This window comes from Pipra filicauda, unplaced genomic scaffold (assembly GCF_003945595.2).
Source record: "Pipra filicauda isolate LSUMZ 115617 unplaced genomic scaffold, ASM394559v2 scaffold282_size1924045_pilon, whole genome shotgun sequence".
Classification (NCBI taxonomy): domain Eukaryota; kingdom Metazoa; phylum Chordata; class Aves; order Passeriformes; family Pipridae; genus Pipra; species Pipra filicauda.
In genome coordinates, this window is record NW_024104401.1 from 648,772 (window position 1) to 672,258 (window position 23,487).

Here is a 23,487-nt window from a genome sequence, read left to right on the forward strand (position 1 = left end):
CCCCCCATCCTGCCTCACCTCCTAACCCCTCTTCAGACCCCAAATCCCCCCATTCCCCCCCTCCACACACCATCAACCCACCTCCCAATCACTCCCACCCCCTATGATCCCCTCATTCCCTCCTCATCTCCCCCCCACACCCCCTCACCTCCCAATCCCCCTTGACACCCCAAATCCCCCTTCAAGCCCCTCCTCCCACCATCGATCCCCGTACATCACCCCCACCCATCATCCCCCCACATCCCTCATCACCCCCTATTCCCCCCACCTCCCACTCCCCCTTCAGGCCCCAAATACCACTTCAACCACATCCACCACCATCCACCCCGCTCTATATCCCCCTTCACCCATCAGCCTCTTACTCCCCCACTTTCCAATCCTCCTTCCGAACCCAAATCCCCCTTCAACCCCCTCCATCCCCATCAATCCCCCTACATCCCCCTCATCCCCCCACATCGCCCTCACCCATCATCCCCTCATATCCCCCCTCACCCCTGCAGTTCCCACTCCACCTTCAGACCCCAAATCCCCCTTCAACCCTCCTCCACCACCATCAGTCCCTCTACATCCCCCCTCACCCATCAGCCCCCCACCTTCCAATCCCCCTTCAACCCCGTCCAAACCCATCAACCCCCCTACACCCCCTCATCCCCCCACACTCCGCTCAGCCATCACCCCCCTGCTCCCCCCCCACTCCCCCTTCAGACCCCAAATCCCCCCTTCAGACCCCAAATCCCCCTCACCCATCGCCGCCCCATATCCCCCCTCACCCCCGCAGTTCCCACTCCCCCTTCAGACCCCAAATCCCGCTCCTCCACAGCCAAGGTCCCCCCTCCGCATCCCGCCCCGATCCCCCCGGCCCCTCCCCTCCCCGAGGGCGGGCCGTTCCCGCTCCCGTTCCCGTTCCCATTCCCATTCCCGCCGGCTCTCCCCGAGGGAGCGGCGCCGGGCGCTGCCGGCCGGGCCATGTACGCGGGGCGCAGGCGGAGGAAGCCGCTGCCGCGGCCGTGAGTGTGGGCGAGGGGCCGGGGCTGAGGGGGGCGAGGGCCCGGGTGTCCCCGCTCCCGTAACGCGGCTGTGCCCCCCGGCAGGACGCGGCCGGGCGCGGCCGAAGGCGGCAGCTCCAACCCGTCCAAGCGGCACCGGGAGCGGCTGAACCGGGAGCTGGAGCGGCTGGCGGGGCTCCTGCCCTTCCCGCCCGACGTGGTGGCCGGGCTGGACAAGCTCTCGGTGCTTCGCCTCAGCGCCGGCTTCCTGCGCGCCAGGAGCTTCTTCGGCGGTAAGGGACGGACGGCTTCCCCCCGGGAATCGCGATTCCCCCTCGGGATCCCCTCTGAAATGAGCGGTGCGTCCCCCCCTGCTCCATCCCCTCTGGAACTGAGCGGTGTGTCCCCCTCCTGCCCCATCCCCCTCTGGATCCCCTCTGGAACTGAGCGGTGTCCCCCTCCTGCTCCATCCCCTCTGGAACTGAGCGGTGTGTCCCATCCCCTCTGGAACTGAGCGGTGTGTCCCCCCCTGCCCCATCCCCTCTGGAACTGAGCGGTGTGTCCCCCTCCTGCCCCATCCCCTCTGGAACTGAGCGGTGTGTCCCCCTCCTGCTCCATCCCCTCTGGAACTGAGCGGTGTGTCCCCCCGCTGCCCCATCCCCTCTGGAACTGAGCGGTGTGTCCCCCTCCTGCTCCATCCCCGCTGCCCCATCCCCTCTGGAACTGAGCGGTGTGTCCCCCCGCTGCCCCATCCCCTCTGGAACCATCCCCCCAGAATCCCGAATTTTGAATTTGTTGTCTTTTTTGTTTTCTTTACCTCCTAGAATTTTGTGTGGTTTTACCCTTGAATTTTGAGGGGTTTTTTTCCTCCCTCAATTTTTTTTTTCCTTTTCCCCCACACACCTTATGGGTTTTTCCCTCTCAAATTTTTATGTCTCTACCCTCCTCGAATTTTTGTTGGTTTGGTTTTTTCTTCCCTCCTCGAAATTTGTGGATTTCCCCCACCTGCCTCGATTTTTTGTGAATTCCCCCACTTGAATTTTGGGTTTGATTTTTTTTTCCCCTCCCCTTCAAATTTTCTTTTTTATTTTCCCCCTTGAATTTTGGGGTTACCCCCCCCCCCCCCCGAATTTATTTTCCCCCCCCCCTCTCAAATTTTGGTGGTCTTTTTCCCCCTTCCAATTTTGTGTCTTCCCTCCCCTCTCAGGAATTTTGTGTCTTAGAATCACCCCTTAGAATTTTGTTCCCCTCCCCCGAATATTTTGTGCTTTCCCCCGCTAGAATTTCATCTTTTTCCCTCCAGAATTTTGGTTTCTTTCCCCTGGAATTGCTTTTCCCCCCTTTCTGACCCCTCATCTCCTCGCTGTGCCCTCTCCAGCTGCCCAGCCCCGGTTGCATTGTGCCAGGCACTCATTTGGGATCGGAGGGATCTGGAGAGATGAAGCTGATTTTGTTCATGAGTTCTGCTGAAGTAGAACATTCCGGTTTAGGCTGGAGAGTTCCCGTGGCCCTGGACTGTGGCTGAGCCTGGTGCTACCCAGTTGGGAAGTTTCCCCATGCAAGTGACTTTTCCCCCTCTGTTAGGGTAGACTTGGTGTGCTGACAGTGAGTAATAATTCCCTGTGATGTGGTTACAGTTTATCTGGGAACCTTTGATTTTTGGGAGCCATTCCACTGCACTGTAATTGTAATTACTAGGAGCCCACAGGATGGCATTGAGGCATCCCTGGGTTTTCCTGATGAAGTAGCAGTGCCTTGAGAATGCTGCATGTGGCCACAGAAACACCACAATTTCCCAGTTTAACTCCAAATCACTGAATATATTCAATACTTCCTTTCCCCCCCCTTTTTCCGTTCTTTAAACTGCGCTTGAAGGATTGACCAGCAGGTGAGCTGGAAAAGGAATGGCCAGGGAGAGTTGTTTGCCTTGGAGCATTAGGTCAGTCTGTTGGGCTGTACTGGCTGTGTTTTCCGTGCTGGTTTTGCCCTGGAAAGGATTTGGAATGCTGTCTGTGAGGATGCTCTGAGGCAGAGGACAGTCGGTCCCGCTGTTTTGAAGGCTCCCGCCCTGTGGGCTGGGACTTCATGACTTTGGAAGTGCCACACCAGGAGCTGTTTTGGGGTTTATCATCCTTTCCAGGCAGATTGTACTGGGATGCTGCCCCAGCTCAGCCAGGGAAGGGCGAGCATCCCTGGGAACATGGTCCTGCTGCTCCACAAACATCCTGCTAGGGCTGTGTGTCCTGGGGCTTGACATTCCCACATCCCTGACACCGTGGGTGACTGGTTGAAATTTACTGCTCTGAGATTCTCTCTCATTTTTTCTTCCCCCCCCCCCCTCATTCCATCTGGCTTGATCTCATGGCTCCAACTTCCCGACTGCCTGAGGCTGTGGGACGGATGGTGCCCGCTCCTTTCTGCTTTGAGGCAGGTCACTGTAATTCAGGGGAGGGAGGGAAGGAGGAAAGCCTCATCCTTTTAGAGGCAAATAGTGATTGCAGACCTAGTTGAGTCTCTCCTGGTGCTTTAAAACAAAATAATAACTAAAAAAAAATCCTGCAGAGGAGCCCTGGGCAAGCTCATCGACAAAACTGAATGATTTTAAGTGACTTTATTCCTTTTGGAGTGAATGCTGGAGTGGTGTGGCTGTGCTGGAGCTGAGATAAAGTTCACCTTAGGAAGGCTCCTGTTCAAAATACTCTCTTTATTCCTTCCTCTCCTTTTTCCTTCTCGGCTATCTACATGTTTAGGTTATTTTTTCCCTTGGTCTGTCAGGGAGCAGGGTTAGGAGGGGCACCTGGAGGCCGGGAAGGCTCATGTGCTCCAAGTCCTGCTCAGCATCCCTGGAAGTGTAAAATGGGATCCCGAGGAGACAGCTGTAGCTGCACAAGTCCTGGGTGAGATCAGATCAGAAAACACCAGTGGTTTGGGGGCTTTCTGTGTTTATTGGGAGCAGCCAGCATGGTAGGAGGCAGCTCAGAAACAGGCTGTGTAAACCCTGGAATGGAGCAGGGAGTGAGGAGGAGGAGCCCTCATGTCCCTCACTCCAGTGTGTCTTGAGCGCTCCCTGAAAGCAGACCATGGGAAAGCAAGGATGGGAACTGGGGTGTGCTGCCATGGATTGTGAGGAGAAACATCTGAAGCAGGTCTCAGGTGTTGCCCATGACCTCTGACAGCAATTCACCCAGCAGGGTTATGCCAGCCGCCGTTTCTCCAGCCGGAATAAATAAATAATTATTGATTTATTAATTATTAATTGATTGGTTTTAATTTTATTTCAGCATCTTGGGGAAGTTTGTATAGGCTTAAGTGATTAAAAGCAGGTGGGCTGTAGATCTTGGTCACTGGTAAAATCTTTGGGAGCTCCTCTTGGTTTTTTTTTCAGGCTCTTGGTCACCTTCTGGCCATGTGATAAATTCCTCAAAAGGCAGAGCTCCACAGCTCTCCTTAGACACATACCTGCATTTTTAATCCTAGAATATTTTAGTTTTAAAGCCCACCTCATTCCAACCCCCTGCCATGGGCAGGGACACCTTCCACTAGCCCAGGCTGCTCCAAGCCCCATCCAGCCTGGCCTTGGATGCTTCCAGGGATCCAGGGGCAGCCACAGCTTCTCTGGGCAACCTGTGCCAGGGCTCACTACCCTTCCAGGGAAGAATTTCTTCCCAATATCCCATCTAACCCTGCCCTCTGGCAGTGGGAATCCATTCCCCCTTGTCCTCTCACTCCAGGCCCTTGTCCCAAGTCCCTCTCCAGCTCTCCTGGAGCCCCTTTAGGCACTGGAAGGGGCTCTCAGGTCTCCCTGGAATCTTCTCTTTTCCAGGCTGAACACCCCCAGCTCCTCCAGCCTGGATCCAGAGCAGAGGGGCTCGAGCCATCAGAGCATTTTGGTGGCTCACTCTAGACTCACTCCAACAGCTCCATGTCCTTCTTATTTTGCTTTTCCAGCAGTGAACCTGCTGTTCAGCCGTCAGAGGTGGCTGAGATGCTGTGTGCAGGAAGCACCTCCATGTGCCTTTATCTGAACAGTGGAGTTTTGAACATTGTTTCAGTGAGATTTTACCAGGAGGTCTTTGATTTGTTAAAAAGACACATTTTGCCTTTGGGCATGAGGATTTTTATACTTCATATGGCCTTAAGTGATGCTGCCCCTGTTGCCTCTCTGCCTGTCTGGGGGCACAACTAAATGCCTGAAGTTCTATGGCAGGAATCAGAGGATTTAAGGCTGCTCAGTGTTCTGTTGTTTAATCTTTGGAGTGGTTTAGAGATCATGAAACACCGTCTTTATTTATCAAAACAATCCTTTCCTCAGGCTGAGTACTGGGCTGGTGTGTCTGCTGTGCTCCTACTGCCACCCTGATGCCAAGTGGTGGCTTTCTGCAGGTCTTTGGAAGTGCAAAGGACAAGAGCATCCATGTGTGTGTTTGTCTACTAATTCTGTTCAACTTTTGTGCATGATCTTTCCAGGGTAACAGAGCAGGGAGCAGTTCAGTGCCCGGTGTTTGCCATGTGTGTTCAGCATCTCTGGGAAAGGAGGGAACTTGGCTGTGGTCTCCTCCTGGAGCCTCCTGATCCACGTCAGGATGGGATAGGCTTCTCTTGTGATGGAGCAGCACTGCTGCTCTCCGTGAAATTCCCAGGTGCCTTTCCCAGGCCCCATTGCCTGAGTTTGCAATCCCAAGGCTTTCTGCTGCTGGGAGCTTAGGTGCAGGGCCATGGGAGGGATGGAGACACTGGGAAACGTGTCCTGCCAGAGAGGTGAACCACTCCTGGCCAGTGCTCCAGCTCATCCCACGTCCCATCCTGCTGCTAAGGCAGCACTGTCCATAACCCAGCACCATTAGCCTGGACCGGGGGGAGCTGAGGTTGGCTTCCATCAGTGCTGGTTGACTTCTCCTTTCCTATCCAGGTCTCTTCCTCTACAACAGTCCCCCCAAGTGTCTTATTTCCTTCCCCCCTTGGTGAACAAACATTTTTAATTGTCACTTGCCCCCTTACCCTTCCTCCCTGCTCTGCAGGAGGCTCTTTTACCATGTGGAGTTTGGTGGAGGTTGGGGCTGTGCCGCAGGGCTGCGGCTGCCCAGAGCTGAGGGATCTGCGTCTGCCTCGAGCCCGGGGACCCCTCCTCTGTCCCCCATAATGCTGAGGACTGTCCTTGGGGCGGTGCAGCAAAGCCAAGCCACCAAACAGCCCCACTCCTGCCATCCTCCCCTCTCTCTCCCCTACCCCGAGTCCCCACCCTGTTGGTGGCCCGTGCCCCCACTCTGGGGTCTGCATGGCACAGCACATCATTCCAGCCATGTACCAGCATCTTATCCCAGCACGGCACAGCATGTCATTCCAGCCATGTACCAGCATCTTATCCCAGCACGGCACAGCACGTCATTCCAGCCGTGTGCCAGCATCTTATCCCAGCACGGCACAGCATGTCATTCCAGCCATGTACCAGCATCTTATCCCAGCACGGCACAGCATGTCATTCCAGCCATGAACCAGCATCTTATCCCAGCACAGCACAGCATGTCATTCCAGCCATGAACCAGCATCTTATCCCGGCACAGCATGTCATTCCAGCCGTGTGCCAGCATCTTATCCCGGCACAGCACAACATGTCATTCCAGCCATGTACCAGCATCTTATCCCGGCGGTGCCTGGCGGCTGCTCCCCTCTAATCCCTCCCCGTTCCTCCCCTTGGTGCCAGGGCCCAGCAAGCACTGGTGGCTGATGGAGGAGCGGTCCCTGTCTCTTCTGCCTCCCTCACCTTCTGGAAAGGGGGAGAGAAGAAGGAGAGATGCTGCAGGGGAAGGTTTGCTGTCTCTCTCTGAGTGGGGATTTGTTAGCCAAAAAGGAAGATGCCTCCGAGGCACCTTGTCATGTGGCTGTCGGGTGCCATCTGTGTTGCTTGGGCCACTTAAACTCCTGGTGGGAGGTCAATTGGCAGATGTCAAAACGGGCAAGGGCTCAGTTTGGAGAAGTGTCTCTCGCAGTTTGTTCCTGCAGCGTGCTGGGAAGGGTGTCCAAGCTGCGCCTCCCACCCTACAGCAAGCCTGGCCCTTCTGGTGTGTGAGAGCACTCACTTGCCCCTGGGTGTCCAGCTGGGTGTCCCCCGGGGGCCCTGTACCTGTCACAAGTCATGTGGCACCGACATTCAGCAATTGACTTGCAGCCTTCATTTCATGGGATTTCTCTGGATGCTCTCAGTCAGCTCTGGGGTGTATAAACTGTAGGAAGAGCAGTAGGAAAAGGTCAGTCCATGGTGCCAGGAGGTGCATGTTTGAACCCCACTGTGAGCCTTGCTGCCAGCCAGCACTGGGCTAATTCTGCCTGGAAATCCTCAGAGATGCAGATGCACCTCTGCCCATGAGCAGCATCCTGCCTGGATTGCTCGGCTTGCCAGCGGCCTCTGGGCAGCTCAGATGCATTGCTGGCTGGGAGGAGAGGAGGAAAACACCCTGGCATGTGCTGAGACCTTGGAAATTTTTGGCTCCAGGTGGACTACCAGCTGCACAGCCTGTGATCGTGGATCAGATGTAGCCGTCGTCCTGGGCCGCGCGTGGTTCTGAGCTCGGCGTGAGCACGTTTTATATGGAAGGTTAAGGTCGTGTATCCAAAACTCAGGCAGTTTGCCTCGCCCACGCATTTTTAAAAGATGACGCTCCTGTGGATATTGAGGGCTTGGGGATTTTCCCTGAGTCCTCTTAAAATCTTAGGTGGCTGCTGTAGCATCAATGTGCAGCCTCAGGGCTGAGCTTCACCCTCAAAACACTGATATGAATCCAGACTGTCATTGCTGGAGCTGTGACAGCCCAAAAAGTGCCTAAGCTGCAGTTGGGTCAGACTGGAAAAGTGTTTTTAATTATATCATTATTACAGACTGTATAACTGTGCCCCTGGAACCTCTGCTTAGGGGTGAGGCCTTGAGATGGGATGTGTGGGACTAACTAACCTTGTTCACTTTGTCTGCTCTCCTTCCTTCTGAGCTGTTCAGCCAAGCACTGCAGAGCTGTAGCAGTGAAGCCTAAGGGATGGTTTAAGAAAATAAAGCCTGGTCCTGTGATCACCCTGCTCTCTTAATTGCCTAGGTAATGAGCTGGCCTTGGAGGAGCAATTTAAGCTGGAAAAGTCTTGTGACTTCCCTTAGGTAAGCAGTTTTCCTGCTGTGCGCTTTCCTTGCCAAGTATTTTTCCCTGGCTCTCATAAGAGTCGCTGGTAGGGAGCTCTTGGGGGTCCCTGGGGTTCACTGCCACCTCAGTGGCTGCCGGGGTGTCTCAAGGCTCCCTCAAAGGAAAGCACGGGAGCAGAGCTGGGAAGAAACTCCTGGTTAGGGTGTTGGGCTGGGCTGATCCTTCCTGGTCTAGTGGAAGGTGTCCCTGTCCATGGTGTGGGGGGCTGGAACCAGATGGTGTTTAAGGTCCTTTCCAACCCAAACCGTTCTGTGGTGGACACCTAAAGCTCCTGAGGGATGAGCAGTGGGAGCAGAAGAGTTCAAACCGCTGCTGATGCTGCAGGAGGAAGGGAAAGCCTGGCAGGTCCTTGTCATCTTTGTCCTTGTTTAAACTTCTGCACGTGCCTCTCCCTTTGAGACCCAAGTGCCTTTGGTGACACAACAAAAAGCCACACGTGGTTAAGGCCTCCTTGCTTCTAAAAGTGCAATTAGATCTGATAAGAGGCCATCCATTATTCACTGTGCGTGTTCGCAGAGGGTGGTGTATCCACACCGTTCAGGCAGGGATAAATAATTCATCTGTTTAATGAAATTTGTGTCAACAGGGAGCTGTGGCAGGTATTAAGTTAAGTAAAACCGTAGTATCCATTAGGAATAAGCAAATGGAAAGTCAAGAAGTAGTTTCCAGTTGCTAGAAAATGGGCTTTGTACAGCTCTGATGAGAAACCAACTGAGGCGGGGAGGAGACTGGGTTGAGCGTGGCAACCAAGAAGGCATTTGGGCCAAATTTTGATCCCTTTGCATCACAGAATCATAGAATAGTTTGGGTTGGAAGGGACCTTAAAAGCTTATTTTGTTTTACCCCACTGCCATGGGCAGGGACACGTTTCACTAGACTAGGTTGCTCCAAGCCCTGTCCGTTTTAAAGGAAAATGTTGCTCTGGCTGGGGCAACACCACGTTTTCCTTTAAGTGATTCTTAAACATGAAACAACCTCAGTTTATTCAAAAGAAACCCAAAACGCTGAGTGGTTGGTTGTTGGGGTTTTTTTCTGAATTTCCAATATTTTCTTTCTTCTTTGCAATAAAGTGCAGGAAAACAATTTTGAGGGGCTGTACTGAGCAGCAGAGCTGCAGGTCCCTCTGCCTGTGAGCATCTCAAAGCTGGAGGGGTGGGTGGGAATCTGGAGGTCCCTCGTGGTAAGGTCTATACTCCCATGAGTGGAAGACCAGCTTTTCAGGGAATTGCCACAAAAAGGCAATTAATGTAATATTCAATCTCTCCTTCTCCCTGAGAGTGACTGATACACACTGGGGCTTGCAGGGAGCACTATTACCAAAATCCTTCTCTCTCCCCTCCCCAAGGCCTGCTCCCACTAACAGTGGCCGTGCAGACGGCCCAGCCCTTGCCTGCAGCCCTTGAAGAGCAGTGAATTAGTTTGGTTTCCTGCTCCTGCTACTCCTGCATTGACACCTGGGGCAGGTTTGGGATCGAGTTGTGTTGTTTTCCTCCTCTGCAGTCAGCAGACGATGTGAAACTGCCCCCACCGGGAGCTTTTGCCCTGTGGAGGGAAGGGGGGCTGGGAGATATCCTCTCAAAAATGTTAATTCCCGCTTGGTGGTGCAGAGATTTCTCAGGTCTGCAAAGCCCTGGCAGGTTCAGGAGTTCACTGGCAAACCTGGTAGGCAGTGAGGTGTCCCTTCAGCACCACGTGAAACAGCTTCCCAGGCTGAGTGCCGAGGGAAGCACCTGGAGGTGGAGGGAGGAAAGCCACCTCCTTGGCCCCCCCAGCCCTCCATTTCCTGGGGGTGACAGCAGCGGGCCAGGCAGCAGAGTCCTGGTGAGCACCGTGGGCACCTGTGTGTGAGGATGACCAGGGGCAGGGAGCATCCTCCTCCCCTGGGGAGGCACATCGGGCAGGGAGTTTGTTCCTCGGAGATGGGACTGGGCAGGGAGAGAATTTCTTCCTCTCAGCTAAAAGGCTTTTTGTGGCAAAATAGCCTGCAGGGCCTGGCAGAAGCTGTATTTTCTTTTTCTTGGAAGAAATAGCAAGAAAATTGCGCAAGCCTTGCTGCTTTCAGGTGACCGACTTGTCTCTCCTCACCTTTCTCCTTCCAGCAGCAAAGGCGATGCCGGTGGCCAGAGGGAGCCCAGCAAAGGCCACTTCTCTCCTTTTTTTTTTTTTTTTCTCTCCCCTTCTTTTTATTTTTTTTTCCGCTGAAAATTGCGCAGCGAGGGCAGAGGTTGCCCCTCGTCTCGCTGCCCTGCGTGAGTGCTGTGCCGGGAGGGCACCTTTCCCGGTCCCTGCTCTCCGGGTGGGGGGAGGATGTGGCGGCGGTTCCCCGGCTCCTCTCCGCCCCGTCAGCCTGATGTGCTGTGACAGTTCTGCTGAATTGCTGACCCGAGGGGCTGCGAGGGGCTATTTATGGGCAGACAAAGCCGGGGCACACCGGGCAGGAGGCCAGCCGGGGGTGGCCACACCCAGGAGCAGGTCGTCTTTGGGGTTCCTTGGGTGACTCGGTGGAAAAGGCGCTGTTTGGTGAAGTCGGCAGGGAAACCCCCATGGGAACTGTGGTTTATACGAGAGCAGCCCTCACGCCCCAGTGGTTCGATCCCGTTTGCAGGAGCAGGTTGGGTTTGATGGCAGGAATCTGTACTGAGAACAACAGGCTCTCCTCTGCTTTTACCCCAGAGCCCAGGTGCTGATAGCAAAGTCTTATTTTTAGCCGTCGGAGTTAAGATTTCCTTTTGCAGAGGTAATATCAAACCATTAAACCAGACCCCTGAGCAGAGGGCAGCACCCTTTAGCTGCTCTCCTGTCAGCCAGGTTTATTTTTATCTCACACCTCTGGCACAGCAGGCTGGGAGCTCGCAGAGGAGGACTGGAGACCTTTAATAATTCATAACTCCTACATTTTGCTCCCAGCGATCGGAAAAGCCGGAAGGGCGCTGGCACAAACCTGCTCCATCCACACCACAGGACCGTTGTGGCCCTCTGCTCTCGTGCTGCTCTGCCCCATGGCCTGTCCCTGCCTGGGGTTTGTGTTGGGCTCCAGCCTGGGCAGGGGACCCCGGATGGTCCCTCGTGGTGGGATGGCATTTGGGGTGAGACAGAGCGAGGCCACGCTCAGGACCGACCCGTGGGTGGACAAACACCTCAACCCTGGTGTCGGCCCATCCGTGTCCACACAGCTCCTGACATCATCTGGGCAGGCTGAGCTCGAGGGGAATTTCCAGAAGCAGGGGGTTTGCTGCCCTATCAGGTGTTTTTCTCGTAATGTTAGAGCTGGGACATGCTTTGCCTTTGGTTATGGAGCTGAGTCGATCTTTGGGATGGTCCTGTGCCTGGTGGAAGAACATTTTGTCCCCAAAGCCTGAGGTGTGTACTGGTGAGGCTCTGCAGACCACAGCATCCCTCCTTATTCCCACCCCCCTGCGAGCCAGTGCCTACTGAGGGTGTGGAGGGCTTTGGGATGCAAGGGGAGCCCTGGCAGTGGACGAGGGGGCCATGTGCCTTTGCCACGTGCTTGCCTTCCCAGCAGAGAAATGCTGTTGCATGGGGGGGCTCCACAGTGGAGACTGAACCACCCTTTCTCTCATGGGTGCCCCTGGTGGTCCTGGAAGGCTGAGATGCAGCTGGAACATCTGCCTTTTGCAGCACCCGAGTCCTTCGGGACCTGCTCCACGCGGATGGAGGAGCTGATTTGCGGCAGCTGCTTTGGCAAAGCACAGGGTGAGCCGAGTGTTACAGAGCCTGGTTTTGTTTATGTGCCGGTGGCTGTTGCCTTCTGAGTCGCTGCTCAGTCTCTGCTCACAGCTTTGCTCCCCGTGACAGCTTTTTGGGCCATTAAATTGCTTCCAGGGTCCACTTGTTCCCGTTGCATCTGAGCCTGTCAGCTCTGTGGCACGTGTAGCACGGGAGCTGGGAAAGGCAAATCCAAAAGAGCTCTTACCCTCTCTGAGCACTGGCAGGCTGCAGTGGTGCTGCAGCTGGTGCCTCACACCTTTCCTTCCACATTCCAGGGGGAGCAGCTGGTTTAGCAGCAGGCAAATGCTGTCCTCTGTCCTCATGGTGCTGGCAAGAAGCTTCCCAGCTTTCCTGCAGCTTCCTCTGTCTCCTGGACAGGCCTGTCATGCGCAGGCTTTTAATATTATCCACCCTAAAATATCCTCAGGATTTGTCCTCTTGGGGAGCACAGAGCAAAATTTGCAGACACATCTTTTAGTTAAACTGAGTGACAGATTTCCTCATCCATATGGATTGTGCATCGACCACTATTAGATCTCGGATGTCTGTGTTTGTATCCATGTGTTTTCCGTGTTGTTTTTCTCCCACTGTGAGCTGTGACTTGCCTTAATTTGGTTGAATAAACTCACTGTGCTGCTGAACTGTAACAAGACATCATTGACTGAGCTACATCCTTCAAAATGGCACATTCCTCATCCTGGAAGAGTGGAGGGCAGGCTTTTGCTGCTGTTGGTCCTGCAGAGCTCCGGGCTTGGGGCAGAGCGACTGGAAAACTGGAAAAGGAGCTGGGGTGCTGGTGACAGTGGCTGGACATGAGCCCAGTGGCTGAGGGAGCTGGGGGGGCTCAACCTGGAGAAAAGGAGGCTCAGGGGGGAACTTCTGGCTCTGCAACTCCCTGACAAAAGAGGGGAGCCAGGGGGGTCGGGCTCTGCTCCCAGGGAACAAGGGACAGGAGGAGAGGGAACGGCCTCCAGCTGTGCCAGGGGAGGTTTAGACTGAATGTTAGGAAAAATTTCTTAACTGAAAGGGTGGTCAGGCATTGGCACAGGCTGCCCAGGAAATATCCCTAGAAATGTTCAAAAGACTTGTGGATTGGCACCTGGGGACATGGGTTAGTGGTGGACTTGGCAGTGCTGGGGGAACGGATGGACTGGATGATCTTGGCTGTCTTTTCCAACTTCAACAATTCCGTGATTTTATGACTCTGATGCCTACCTGCTTTAAGGATCCCCGGCTTTAACTGCTTATTACTTGTAGGTCATTAAAGTTCCAGGAGGGAAAAAAGAATGGAAAAAAACCAAACAAACAAACCAAAACAGTTCAAGGTACTGGGGAAAATGTCCTGTTAAAATCGGCTCTTTGAGGGGCGAAGCAAAGGGCTGTGACTCCATGGTGGCTTCCCCTGGCACAGCATTGTCCAGCTTTGCAGCCAGGTCCACTTTTGAGATGTTCATGATGGTGGGTTGTGTGTGCTCCTGCAGCACTGATGTCCCTTCCCTTTCCTTCGTGCAGTGGCTCTGAAGAATGGCGGTGCCAAAGAGGCGGAGAGGGATGGAGACTGCGGCAACAGACCCGCTCCAGCCTCGGCAGCCGTGCCGGAGGGAGAGCTGCTCCTACAGGTTAGTGCTCCTCACTGGCCACCTCTCTCTTGCAAATACCTTCAAGGGATTTTCCTCTTGGCCCTTTTCCAGCTCGTTTGAGTTTTGCCCTAAAAGCAGGCTGTTCTGTTGCCGGTGGCAGGTGTTGTGGTGAAGCCGTGGTTCTGTGTGGTGTAGCTCTCTGTGCTTGTGACTGAGCAGAGGTGTAAGACCTCCTCAGGTCCCTGGGGAAGAAACTGTGTTGCTGCTCTCCTGCTTTTCCCATCGTTCCTGGAGAAAATTTGCATCTGTAAATTGTCCACATGTAGGAAACATCTTGGTAGAAGCAGTGCTGGATTTCTGAGCACAGAGATTCATCTCTGTTTCTTCACTCTCATGTGTAAATGTGCCATAGGTGTTATGTGGGAGCCAGGGTGTTTGAGTGCTGTTTTCAGCATGGGCACACTGGTCCTGACTCGAGCATGTTGTGCAAACACTGGTGAAAACAGGGAAGAAAATGTCATGGGAGTCTTTCCTGATTTTGCGGCAGTGATGCCACTCAGTACGTAGACAGGTGCTGATTGTGTGCTCAGCCCACAGTCCCAGGGTGTATCCCAGGAGCTCTGCCAGAGCTCCCTTGGTGATGCTGGAGACAAGGCTGGGGATGCTGCAGCATGGTTGGCTGAGCCTGCTGCTTCCATGGTTTATTCAGAGATGCAGGAGATGACCTTCTGTCTCCAAACTGTGCGCGGTGAATAGGAGGAGGTCAGGCTCTGGCAGTGCAAGGTCCTGCAAGGACACAGGTCTCCCCTCCCCGCCTGGCACCCGGGCACAGGCTGCAGCTCTGACCCCTGCCTGGCTGGCCTCCAGCATGGGACAAGCATGCTGGGCAGCCCCAGCTCCCCTCCAAATGCTCACTCAGCAGGAATTGTAATTACTGTCCTGCTGAAGAGCTGAGGAGCCAGGATCTCCATGTCTAGGGAGAGAAGTGCTAAAGCCAGGCTAGTTAACAACCAAAAAACTGAGGGTTTTCCCTCAGGATGTAACAAAACTTCTCAGCAGGGCTTGCTGGGGGTTGATTCCTGCTCAGTAACTCCTCCCAGAGCTGGATGCCATCCTTTTAGAGGTACCAAGCTGGGCATTAAAAGCTCTGGGTGTAGGTTTGGCTCTCCCAGGGGTCTGTCAGTGGGATTCTGGATGTGGCAGGGGCTCTGAATCTGCCTTCATGCCCCAAGGAGATGCTCCTACGTGTTTATAAACCTACTTCCATCCAATCCATCACCTCTGATGTCCAAAGTTCCTTTGTCTCTTGGTCCACTCTGATTCTTCCCTTCTCCTCCTCTGAAATTGCTCAAAGGGTTAAAGTGCATTTGGCAGCACTAATTAACCTCTGCAGCAGATTCCCACACACTGAGATCAACCCCAGTAAATAGAGAGAGCATTTGTGCCCGGAATAAAGGGAAGGAGAGGGGGGAGAAACACCGACCTTGACAATGAAACAGGAGTTGGCAGCAACAATAGCTGGACTTGGCTGAGCCTACACGCCAGACCCTAATTAATCCTGATGTCTGTGCATTATGGAGTGGAGGAAGCAGCCAGGGCTGGCTACTGTGGCTTCCCTGCCAGGTTAGCGGTACAGGATGGTTTTGGCTCTGGGGCTTCTGGGGTCCACATGCAAGACCCTGCCTTGCAGAGGGCTCCTGCTCCCTGCTGGCAGTGTGTCCCCACGGGGACCTGTTGCCCTTAGGGAGGGGTGGCCACGGGGTGCTGTCAGGGCAGTGAAAGCTCTTTGGCTTCTGGGGAGGTAAACCAGTGATTTTCATGGGTTTTCATGACCTTTGCTCTTAGGCAGCGCTGTGGGCTTGAAGGTTTAAACTGGATGTCTGTCAGGATCGTTTCAGAGTTGGGGAAACTGAGTCACAGTGATTTCTATCACTTGGGCTCAGGGAGGACTCCTGTGGGCCTGCTCTCTGCCCTGGCAGGGGGATGACGAGGTCTTCAAAGCACTGGGCTCTGTGCCACAGAGACTTGCAAAGGTTGGTGCTGTGCCTGCAGCACTTAAGGATGCTTCCCTGGATCCTGCCAGTGCCTGTGTCAGCAGTGGTCTTCTGCCTGTCAGCTCCTGCCTGGTGCCAGAGAGCAGGGATGAAAAGCCATGCCCCCTGGGACAGCAGCTGCACTCCCAAACTGGTAGGGAAGCTCCTCTGCCCCTTGTAGTCTTCTCCAGGTGCAAAGACTCGGCCTGTCCTCCCTCCTGCTTAAAAAGAAATTGGCATTTCAGAAATCAGATGGTTTTGCTGCAGTTTCAAAAACCTTTTCCATTTCCACTGGTTGAGGCTCTCTCAACACTGGGTTGGCCACCTCGGGGAGGGAGAGGGCAGGGGAGACAACACCTTCCTTGGCCTTGCTCTTTGCACTCCATGGTCCTTCTTCAGGCCACTCCTCTGGCACCTGAGGAGGACAGGAGGGATGCAGACGAGGCCAGGACTGGGTAGGTTTCTCCCAAACCAGTATCCCCATCCACAAGCAGCAGCAGGGAATGCCCAGCCAATGCTGGCACCACTGTGGTGGGTTTGCTCTCCCCTGAACATCCCCTGGCTTTTCCAGCCTCATGCAGCCACCCACGGCTGCCAAGACCCTCCTGGGCCATGAGAAAGGTGGGACCTATGAGAGCAGAGCCACCTGGGTAGACACAGCACTAATGCAACCAACATGAAACGCTGGTTTGATTCCGGGTTGTTGGAAGGGCTCATTTCCACCAGAATGGACCAGTTCTTGATGGTGTCCACTCCTGTTCTGCAAGCGGGTCAGAGATTTTTATTTGCTCTTCACATAGGATGAGTGTAAATGTCCTCCAAAGCTGAGTCTGAGTGAATGCTCCCAGGATGGAAGCAAAGTTTTCCATCAGTTTGGATTGGGATACGCTCGGGCACCTGTACGGAAGAGCTGCATGACCTCAGGGAAACCCAGAAGGTGCTGTCTGTGGTGGCTCAGCTCCCTGCCAGCTGGGGCCAGCCAGGACTGGGGTGACCAGTGTCCTGCTGGGCAAGAGTGATGTGAGTGTGACAGGTATGTCTCCTCTCTCCCACAGGCACTGAATGGCTTCGTGCTGGTGGTGACATCAGAAGGGCTGATATTTTACTCCTCGCATACGATTCAGGACTATCTGGGATTTCATCAGGTCAGTGGGACTCCTCTGGCTCGCTGTGGTAGGTTTGCAGAGTCGAGTTTTCCTTGGTGGTGGAGAAGAGCCCCAAGTTCCCTGCCAGGAAGAGGCTCTGCAGGGGTCACGGGGTCTCAGGGGGCTGTTTGGGGCTTTTCCTTGGTCTTGTGAATTTGGACCCCGTATTGCCAGACGTGGTCACTGATAGGTGCCAAAGGACTTCTTTGGCCCACAGATGGACTTCTTTGGTCCACCAGCCATGTTGATGGGCCATGAGGTTTCATGGCCATGGTGAGACGTCTGGGGTTCCCTGCCCAGTTTGTTTTGGGCACCCACTCCCCTGGTGGCCGCTGGTAAATCCCATAAGGCTCCAATGCTTTCTGGTTATCTTGGGCACCCCGGTAACCTGGAAGGCACTAGATCAGGTTTACAGGGAAGTGGGACTTACCTGCAGTCCCTCAGTTGCTGTGGTTTGGTGTTGCTCCCACACAGCTGGCTATCCCCAGCATCTAGGGTAGATGAGGACTGTCCACCTGAGCAAAGGGAGCAGGTCCCAGAGCCTTATTCTTTTGGGAATAGTGTAGGGATAAGGTGGCTTTGCTGCTGTTTTGTTCCCAAACCATGTTTTCATCTTATCCCATAAGTCAGCTTTAGGATTTTGAAAGACATCATGTTACAGGGGTGAGAGTGTAACAGGGAAGCTGTATTGGCTCTTTAGGACTGGGAGGGAGGTCAGGCCCAACGTGGGCAAGGGGTCCTTAGAGCCAGGTGTGCTCTCTATTCCCACCGGCATCAGTGTTGGTGGAAGGCCTTGTTTGGCCAGCTGGGGCCCTGACGGGCTGTTTCCAGGTGGGACATGAAAACTGGCACCCAGGGACAGGCTGCAGAGCTCACAGGTTGCGTTTTCCCTCCAGACAGATGTCATGCACCAGAGTGTCTTCGAGCTCATCCACACCGAGGACCAGCCGGAATTCAGGCGCAACCTCCACTGGGCCCTCAACCCACCACACGCTCCCGAGGGTGAGCCTTCCCCAGGAGGTAAATGTAGGTTGGCATCCTAGTTGGCATGAGATGTGTGGCTCCCCAGGTACACAGTGGGAGCAGAGCTTGCTACTTGCCTATGTCTGTGTGGCTCAAGCCATGGCTTCATCCAAACATTGTGGCTTTTCCCGAGTTTCTGTTGCTGTGATCACTGCAAACTGATGCAGTGCCCAACGCTGGGGACCTCCAGCCCTTTCTAGGGATCTCCAGCCATCTCTGGGGTGAATCCTTGCTTGATCTTCTCTCAGTCCATCTCTTCCACAGGGGGGAAAAGCCTTGGCTCTTCTACTGTGATCTACAAGCCGGATCAGCTGCCCCCAGAAAACTCCTCCTTCCTGGAAAGGAGCTTTGTGTGCCGTTTTCGCTGCCTCCTGGACAATTCCTCTGGCTTCCTGGTGAGTGCAGACCCTCCACAGCAGGAGGGTGGGACAGGCTCACGCCAGGGGTTCATATCGCTGCTGAAGCAAGTTACTCTTGGAAGACCTTTCTACCATGTGCAGTATCTGCTTGTCTCAGCAAGGAGACTTCCCCTGTTTTCCACAGGCTTGGTCTGGACCTGCAGCCTCTCCATGTGTGTCTTGTTCCTCTCCTCTCAGGAGAGGAATCCTGAACAAAAGTGCTTTTCCACCATGTGTTTAACTTGTTTTTTCTGTTAAAGATGTGTCTTTAAACCGAGTAGGTGGTGTTCATCCCTCCTCCTCTCTGCTGCAGAGCACTGGATTTGGAAGGACAGGTCACAAGGGTGGTGAGGCCCTGGCACAGGTTGCCCAGAGAAGCTGTGGCTGCCACATCCCTGCTGAGAGTGTTCAAGGCCAGGTTGGATGGGGCTAGTGGAAGGTGTCCCAGCCCATGGCAGAGGCTTGGAATGAGATGATTCTTAAGGTGCTTCCAAAACCAAACCATTCTACAATTCAGTGATTCTATTTACACCAACTCTGCAGACACACATCTTGCTTTCAGTGCAGCTCTGCTCCCTCTCTTCTCTCTTCATCCGCTTCTCTGCACGATACTGAGCTTTTCTTCTCTTCCCAGGCTTTAAACCTGCAAGGCAGGCTGAAATTCCTTCATGGGCAGAACAAAAGGTCCGAAGACGGGTCTGCACTGCCCCCCCAGCTCGCTCTCTTCGCCATCTCCACCCCGCTGCAGCCCCCGTCCATCCTGCAGATCCGCACCAAGAACATGATCTTCAGGACCAAGCACAAGCTGGACTTCACCCCCTTGGCGTGCGATGCCAAGTAAGCAGCAGAGCTGGTTCGAGGGGTGGTGCTGTGGGCTCCCAGCGCTTCATCCCCCGGCACAGCCGTGAGCTGGGTGTGTTCCCCGTCCCCCGCAGGGGGAAGATCGTCCTGGGCTACACGGAGGCGGAGCTGCGGATGTGCGGCACCGGCTACCAGTTCGTGCACGCCGCGGACACGCTGTACTGCGCCGAGAACCACGTCAGGAGTAAGAGGCCCTGCCCTGGCCACTTGTGCCCACCCCTAGTGCTGAGGAGTGGGCTGGGACCATGGGCAGCTCCCTTGGCTGCCGTGTCAAGCCCAGGGGCTCTTTCCCTGTAGGATGCTTTACTGTATGCTTTGCTGTGGGGCTCCTGTCACTGCAGGGAGCTTGGGGTGGAGATATCAAGCTCTTAGAGACTGTCCAAAGGAGGCAACAAAGATGGTGAAGGGCCTGGAGGGGAAGCCGTGGGAGGACACTGAGGGCACTTGGTGTGTTCAGGTGGAGCAGAGGAGACTGAGGGGAGACCTCAGTGCAGTTCCACCTTTCTGGGCAGGGGCAGAGGAGGGACAGGGACTGAGCTCTGCTCTTTGGGGACCAGGGACAGGACCCAGGGAATGGCCTGAAGTTGTGTCAGGGCAGGGTCAGGTTGGATCTCAGGCAAAGGTTCTTCCCCCAGAGGCTGGTTGGGCACTGACCAGGCTCCCCAGGGCAGTGGGCACAGCACCAAGGCTGCCAGAGCTCCAGGAGGGTTTGGATGATCCTCTGGGGCACAGGGTGTGACTCTTGGGGATGGGCCTGTGCAGGACAAAGGGTTGGACTTGATGACCCTTGTGGGTCCCTTTCAGCTCAGCATATTCTGGGATCCTGTGAGTGCAGGGAGGGGTATTTGGCTGGCCACAGGTGTCCCCTGTGTGTGCCAGCCATGCTCCTGCTCTGACCCCAGCTGCTTATCCTGGCTGGAAAGGGCAGTGTCACCAGAGGCAGCCGTGCCTCTGGTGAGGTGGTGGCAGCCCTCAGCACACGTGCTTCCTCCTGGCAGTGATGAAGACGGGGGAGAGCGGGCTGACGGTGTTCCGGCTGCTGACGAAGGAGAACCGCTGGAAGTGGGTGCAGGCCAACGCTCGGCTCGTCTACAAGAACGGCAAACCCGAGTACATCGTGGTCACCCAGAGACCCCTCGTGTACGTGCCAGCGGGGGCAGCCCGGGCTGGGAGGGGGACAGGCGGGCTGTTTCCATCGCTGTGGGCTCTGGGATGCCCCGAGCAGGGCAGGATGTTGGATCTGTCGTTGCTTCTTGTGCCTTTTAAAGGAGCAGCCATAGGATACCGTGCTGTCATGCTGTTCAGCCATGTCCCCCTCTGCAAGGCCACCCTTCAGGGACGGGATGATGCTTGGTTATGCTGCAGATGTGGGGTTTTATGTGTATGTGTATAAAAATGTGTGTGTATTTGTATGTAAATGCATGCTGGTTGTAGTAAAGGGGCTTTGGCTTGCAGGGACCAGAATTATCCATTGCAGAAGCACTTTGTGTGGTGTATTTGTGCACGTGTAAGCCACAGTCTGCTCTTCCTGCCCTGCAGAGATGAAGAAGGAGGAGAGCACCTTCGGAAACGGTCCATGCATCTTCCATTCACCTTTGCCACAGGAGAGGCACTCCTATACCAAAGTGCATACCCTCTCCTGGGCTTCCCTGATCATTTCCAGAGCAAAGGGAAAACCAGCAAGTCCAAGAAGACCTCCTGCAGCCCTGGAGGGCGCTCCCAGAAGAACGATGTTGACCCCAGTTCTCTGCTGGGCGCTGTGATGCGACAGGACAAGGCGGTGTACGCCTCCCACCCAGCTCCCACTCCTAACCCCTCCTGCAGCAGCAGTTTCCACCTCGAGGACGTGTCCATGCCAGATGCAGGAAGGGATACCTGGAGTATGGGTGCTGCTCCAGTTTCTTCAAGGGGGAACAGCCTCAAAGAGGAGCTGCTGGATTCGCAGCAGGAGGACCCTCTCTTGGCCACCTTGGACTCACTGTCAATTAAGAGCGACGAGAGCTGTTCCAACAACGAGCTCTTCAGTGCACTGGAGGGGCTGGGGTTGAACGCAGAGGACCTGGAGCTCCTGCTGCTGGATGAGAAGATGGTGATGGTCAATGTGGACCCAGAGCACTCCCCATCCCTAAAAGACAGCCTGGCCAGCAACCAGATTCTCTCCTACATCCACAGCCCTCCAGTGGACAAGCACGAGGGAGGGCAACAGGCATGTCCCCTGCCAGGCCTGTCCCCAAGCCCACGGGGAGCCCCTGCTCCATCCCACACTCTATCCCACGCAGAGAGTGAGGACCTGCCACAGGGCGTGGTGCAGCCCAGCCCTGCCCTGGGCCAGCTCCCTGTCCAGCTGTGGGAACAGCCCCTCCACGCTGTGCCAGGGCTGCTGCCAGAGGGGGAAGGGCCGTCGGATGGCTCTGGCTCACAGTGCAGACCAGCTGGGGAGGAGGCTCTGCTCCGCTTCCTCCAGCCAGCGCAGGGCATCCCATGGGACAAGGCCCCCAGCTCACCCCCAGGAGCCCCCTGCAGGCAGGAGCCACCCAGGGCTCGGTGGCTTGAGGGTGACTATCCAGCCGTGCAGCCCATCCAGGAGGATGCTCACGGGTCCTTCTCCCTGCCCAGCCAGTGCCAGGACCGCGTGGGACGCCCCGGCTGGCCAAAACACCGTCACTCACTGCTGAACGGGCTGTGTGGCCACAGCCCCGACTCCCCTCCACACCTCCTTCCCAGCAGCAGCAGCAGCAGCCCCAGCCCGTGGCAGGACTATGTTTCCCCACTTCTGGGGTCTCCAGCTCAGCCTGGTTTTTATGGCATCACCCAAGACTTCACCTCCCAGCACCAGGGCTGCCTGGGTCCAGGGCCCGGCCTGCTGCCACAGCACTTCAACCTGAACGGATCATGCAGCGTGGAAACCACAGGCAGCGGGGGCTCCCGGGAGGAGATGGCTCTGTACCCCAGTTTTTTTCCCCCTTCCTACCAGCTTATTCCCGAAAAGCAGCTGAGCCCTGTTCCCTCCATGCCGCAGCACCCTTTCCCGAGCTCAGCTGCAGGGCACTTCAGGAACATCGGCAGCCGTCTGGAGACCCTGAATTCCTGCGGGCCGTACACCTCTGCTCTGAGCCAGGAGGGCAGGCACAGGGTAAGGGCACACCTCTGCTCTGAGCCAGGAGGGCAGGCACAGGGTAAGGGCCTGTCTCCACTCTGGGGTTCAGTGTTTTCTGTGCTGGTATTGCCCAGGATCCTTGGCACTGGGAGGCACACACTGACTGGTGAGTACATGGAAATGGCCTTGCTCTAGCTACTGCATGGCCAGAAAGGGAGGTTTTAGTGGCTTTTCTTTACACCAAGAGTTGAAGAGCAAAAGACCAGCCTGTGAGTTCGTTCGCAGGTGGCCATTCCTCACTCTGATTTCCATATCGTTTGTTTAATTGCTGTTTCTGTATAAGGAGTGGTTCCAGCCAAGCACTGGTGAGCTGTGATGGGTGGTACAAAGCACGTGTGAGATGATATTCTGTAGCATCAGGTCTTTCCTTTGTGAAAGCATCCCCTGGCCTGTGCACAACCCCTGTGGAGAGCCCACCTGGCTGCTGCTGAGCCCTCCAGCATCCCAAGGCCAGGACCACAGCACTGGATCTGAGTGTCACCTGCACCTCAGCTCCTCCCATTCCACACCTCCTCCCATTCCACACCGCCTCCAATTCGTATGCCAGGCACCTTCTCGCTCTGTTGAAGAGCTTCACTCTGGCCCTACCTGGGAGTGTGTAGAACCAGCCCTGACACATCTCTAGAGCTCGGTGGCCACCTCGTGTTTTTGGCTTGCCAGGAGTGCAGGTGCAGGACCAGGCACTGCTTCAGGTGCAGCTGAAGTGCTCGTGGTTTCCCGTGATCCACAGGGCTGGGATACCTGCCCAGGCAGGTCCGTAGGTGAAAACCAGTGCCAGCAACGGGTCAGCATTTGCAGGAGAGGCCCTGGGGGAAGGCTGGGATGGGCATGGGGTGGCTGCCCTGCTCCCCCTCCTGCCAGCCCCCTTTGGGATCAGCCTGACCAGTGCTAACAAACCCCTGCAAAGGGCCTCACCCCTGCTTTCTCTCTCTCCTAGACCCACAGCAGCCATGGTTTGCCCAGCTCTCCCATGGGACTCCCTGAAGAACACCCGGTGCTGGGAGGAAGCCTGGCACCCCCCTGCCAGCCTCAGCCCCGGGCAGAAGTGCTGCCAGATCACCCTCATGCCTCCAGTGGGGACTTCTGTCTCTAGGAGAGACTGGAATGGACAAAGCAGGACTATTCCCTGGGGAAGGAGCTGCCTTCAAGTTGCAGACACCAAACCTCCCCAGCTGCCAGTGCTCTTGATGTTGGTTGCTTTGGCTCAGCTGGGGCTTCTTTGCCCTTTTATCAACTTGCCACCATCCTGCTCCATGTGCCATTCTTGTGGAGGGGTCCCTGGCCTGGGGAGGGGCCGTAGCAGGCAGCAGGGCTGGAGGACAGATTTCCCAGGGCATTGGGAGCATGCTGGGCTGTGATGCAGGTCTCATTGTTCAGGAGCTGAGTGGCTC

The 23,487-nt window shown here is 55.4% G+C and overlaps 1 protein-coding gene across 2 annotated transcripts; it reads left to right on the forward strand.

The window, feature by feature from the left end:
• The first annotated feature begins 966 nt into the window (after nucleotides 1-966).
• On the forward strand, nucleotides 967-23,284 carry LOC113995289 (aryl hydrocarbon receptor-like). Of its 2 annotated transcripts, none has more exons than XM_027735196.2 (11): nucleotides 967-1,007; nucleotides 1,092-1,279; nucleotides 13,412-13,518; nucleotides 16,568-16,657; nucleotides 17,554-17,677; nucleotides 17,945-18,075; nucleotides 18,713-18,915; nucleotides 19,014-19,123; nucleotides 19,938-20,079; nucleotides 20,479-22,072; nucleotides 23,034-23,284. In XM_027735196.2, exons 1-11 carry the CDS (start codon nucleotides 967-969, stop codon nucleotides 23,187-23,189), a joined length of 2,886 nt encoding a protein of 961 aa, XP_027590997.1. In that variant the 3' UTR covers nucleotides 23,190-23,284. The 2 variants fall into 2 exon arrangements, with proteins under 2 accessions (XP_027590997.1, XP_039238711.1); XM_039382777.1 differs by having other exon boundaries at nucleotides 17,554-17,659.
• Nucleotides 23,285-23,487: the final 203 nt, after the last annotated feature.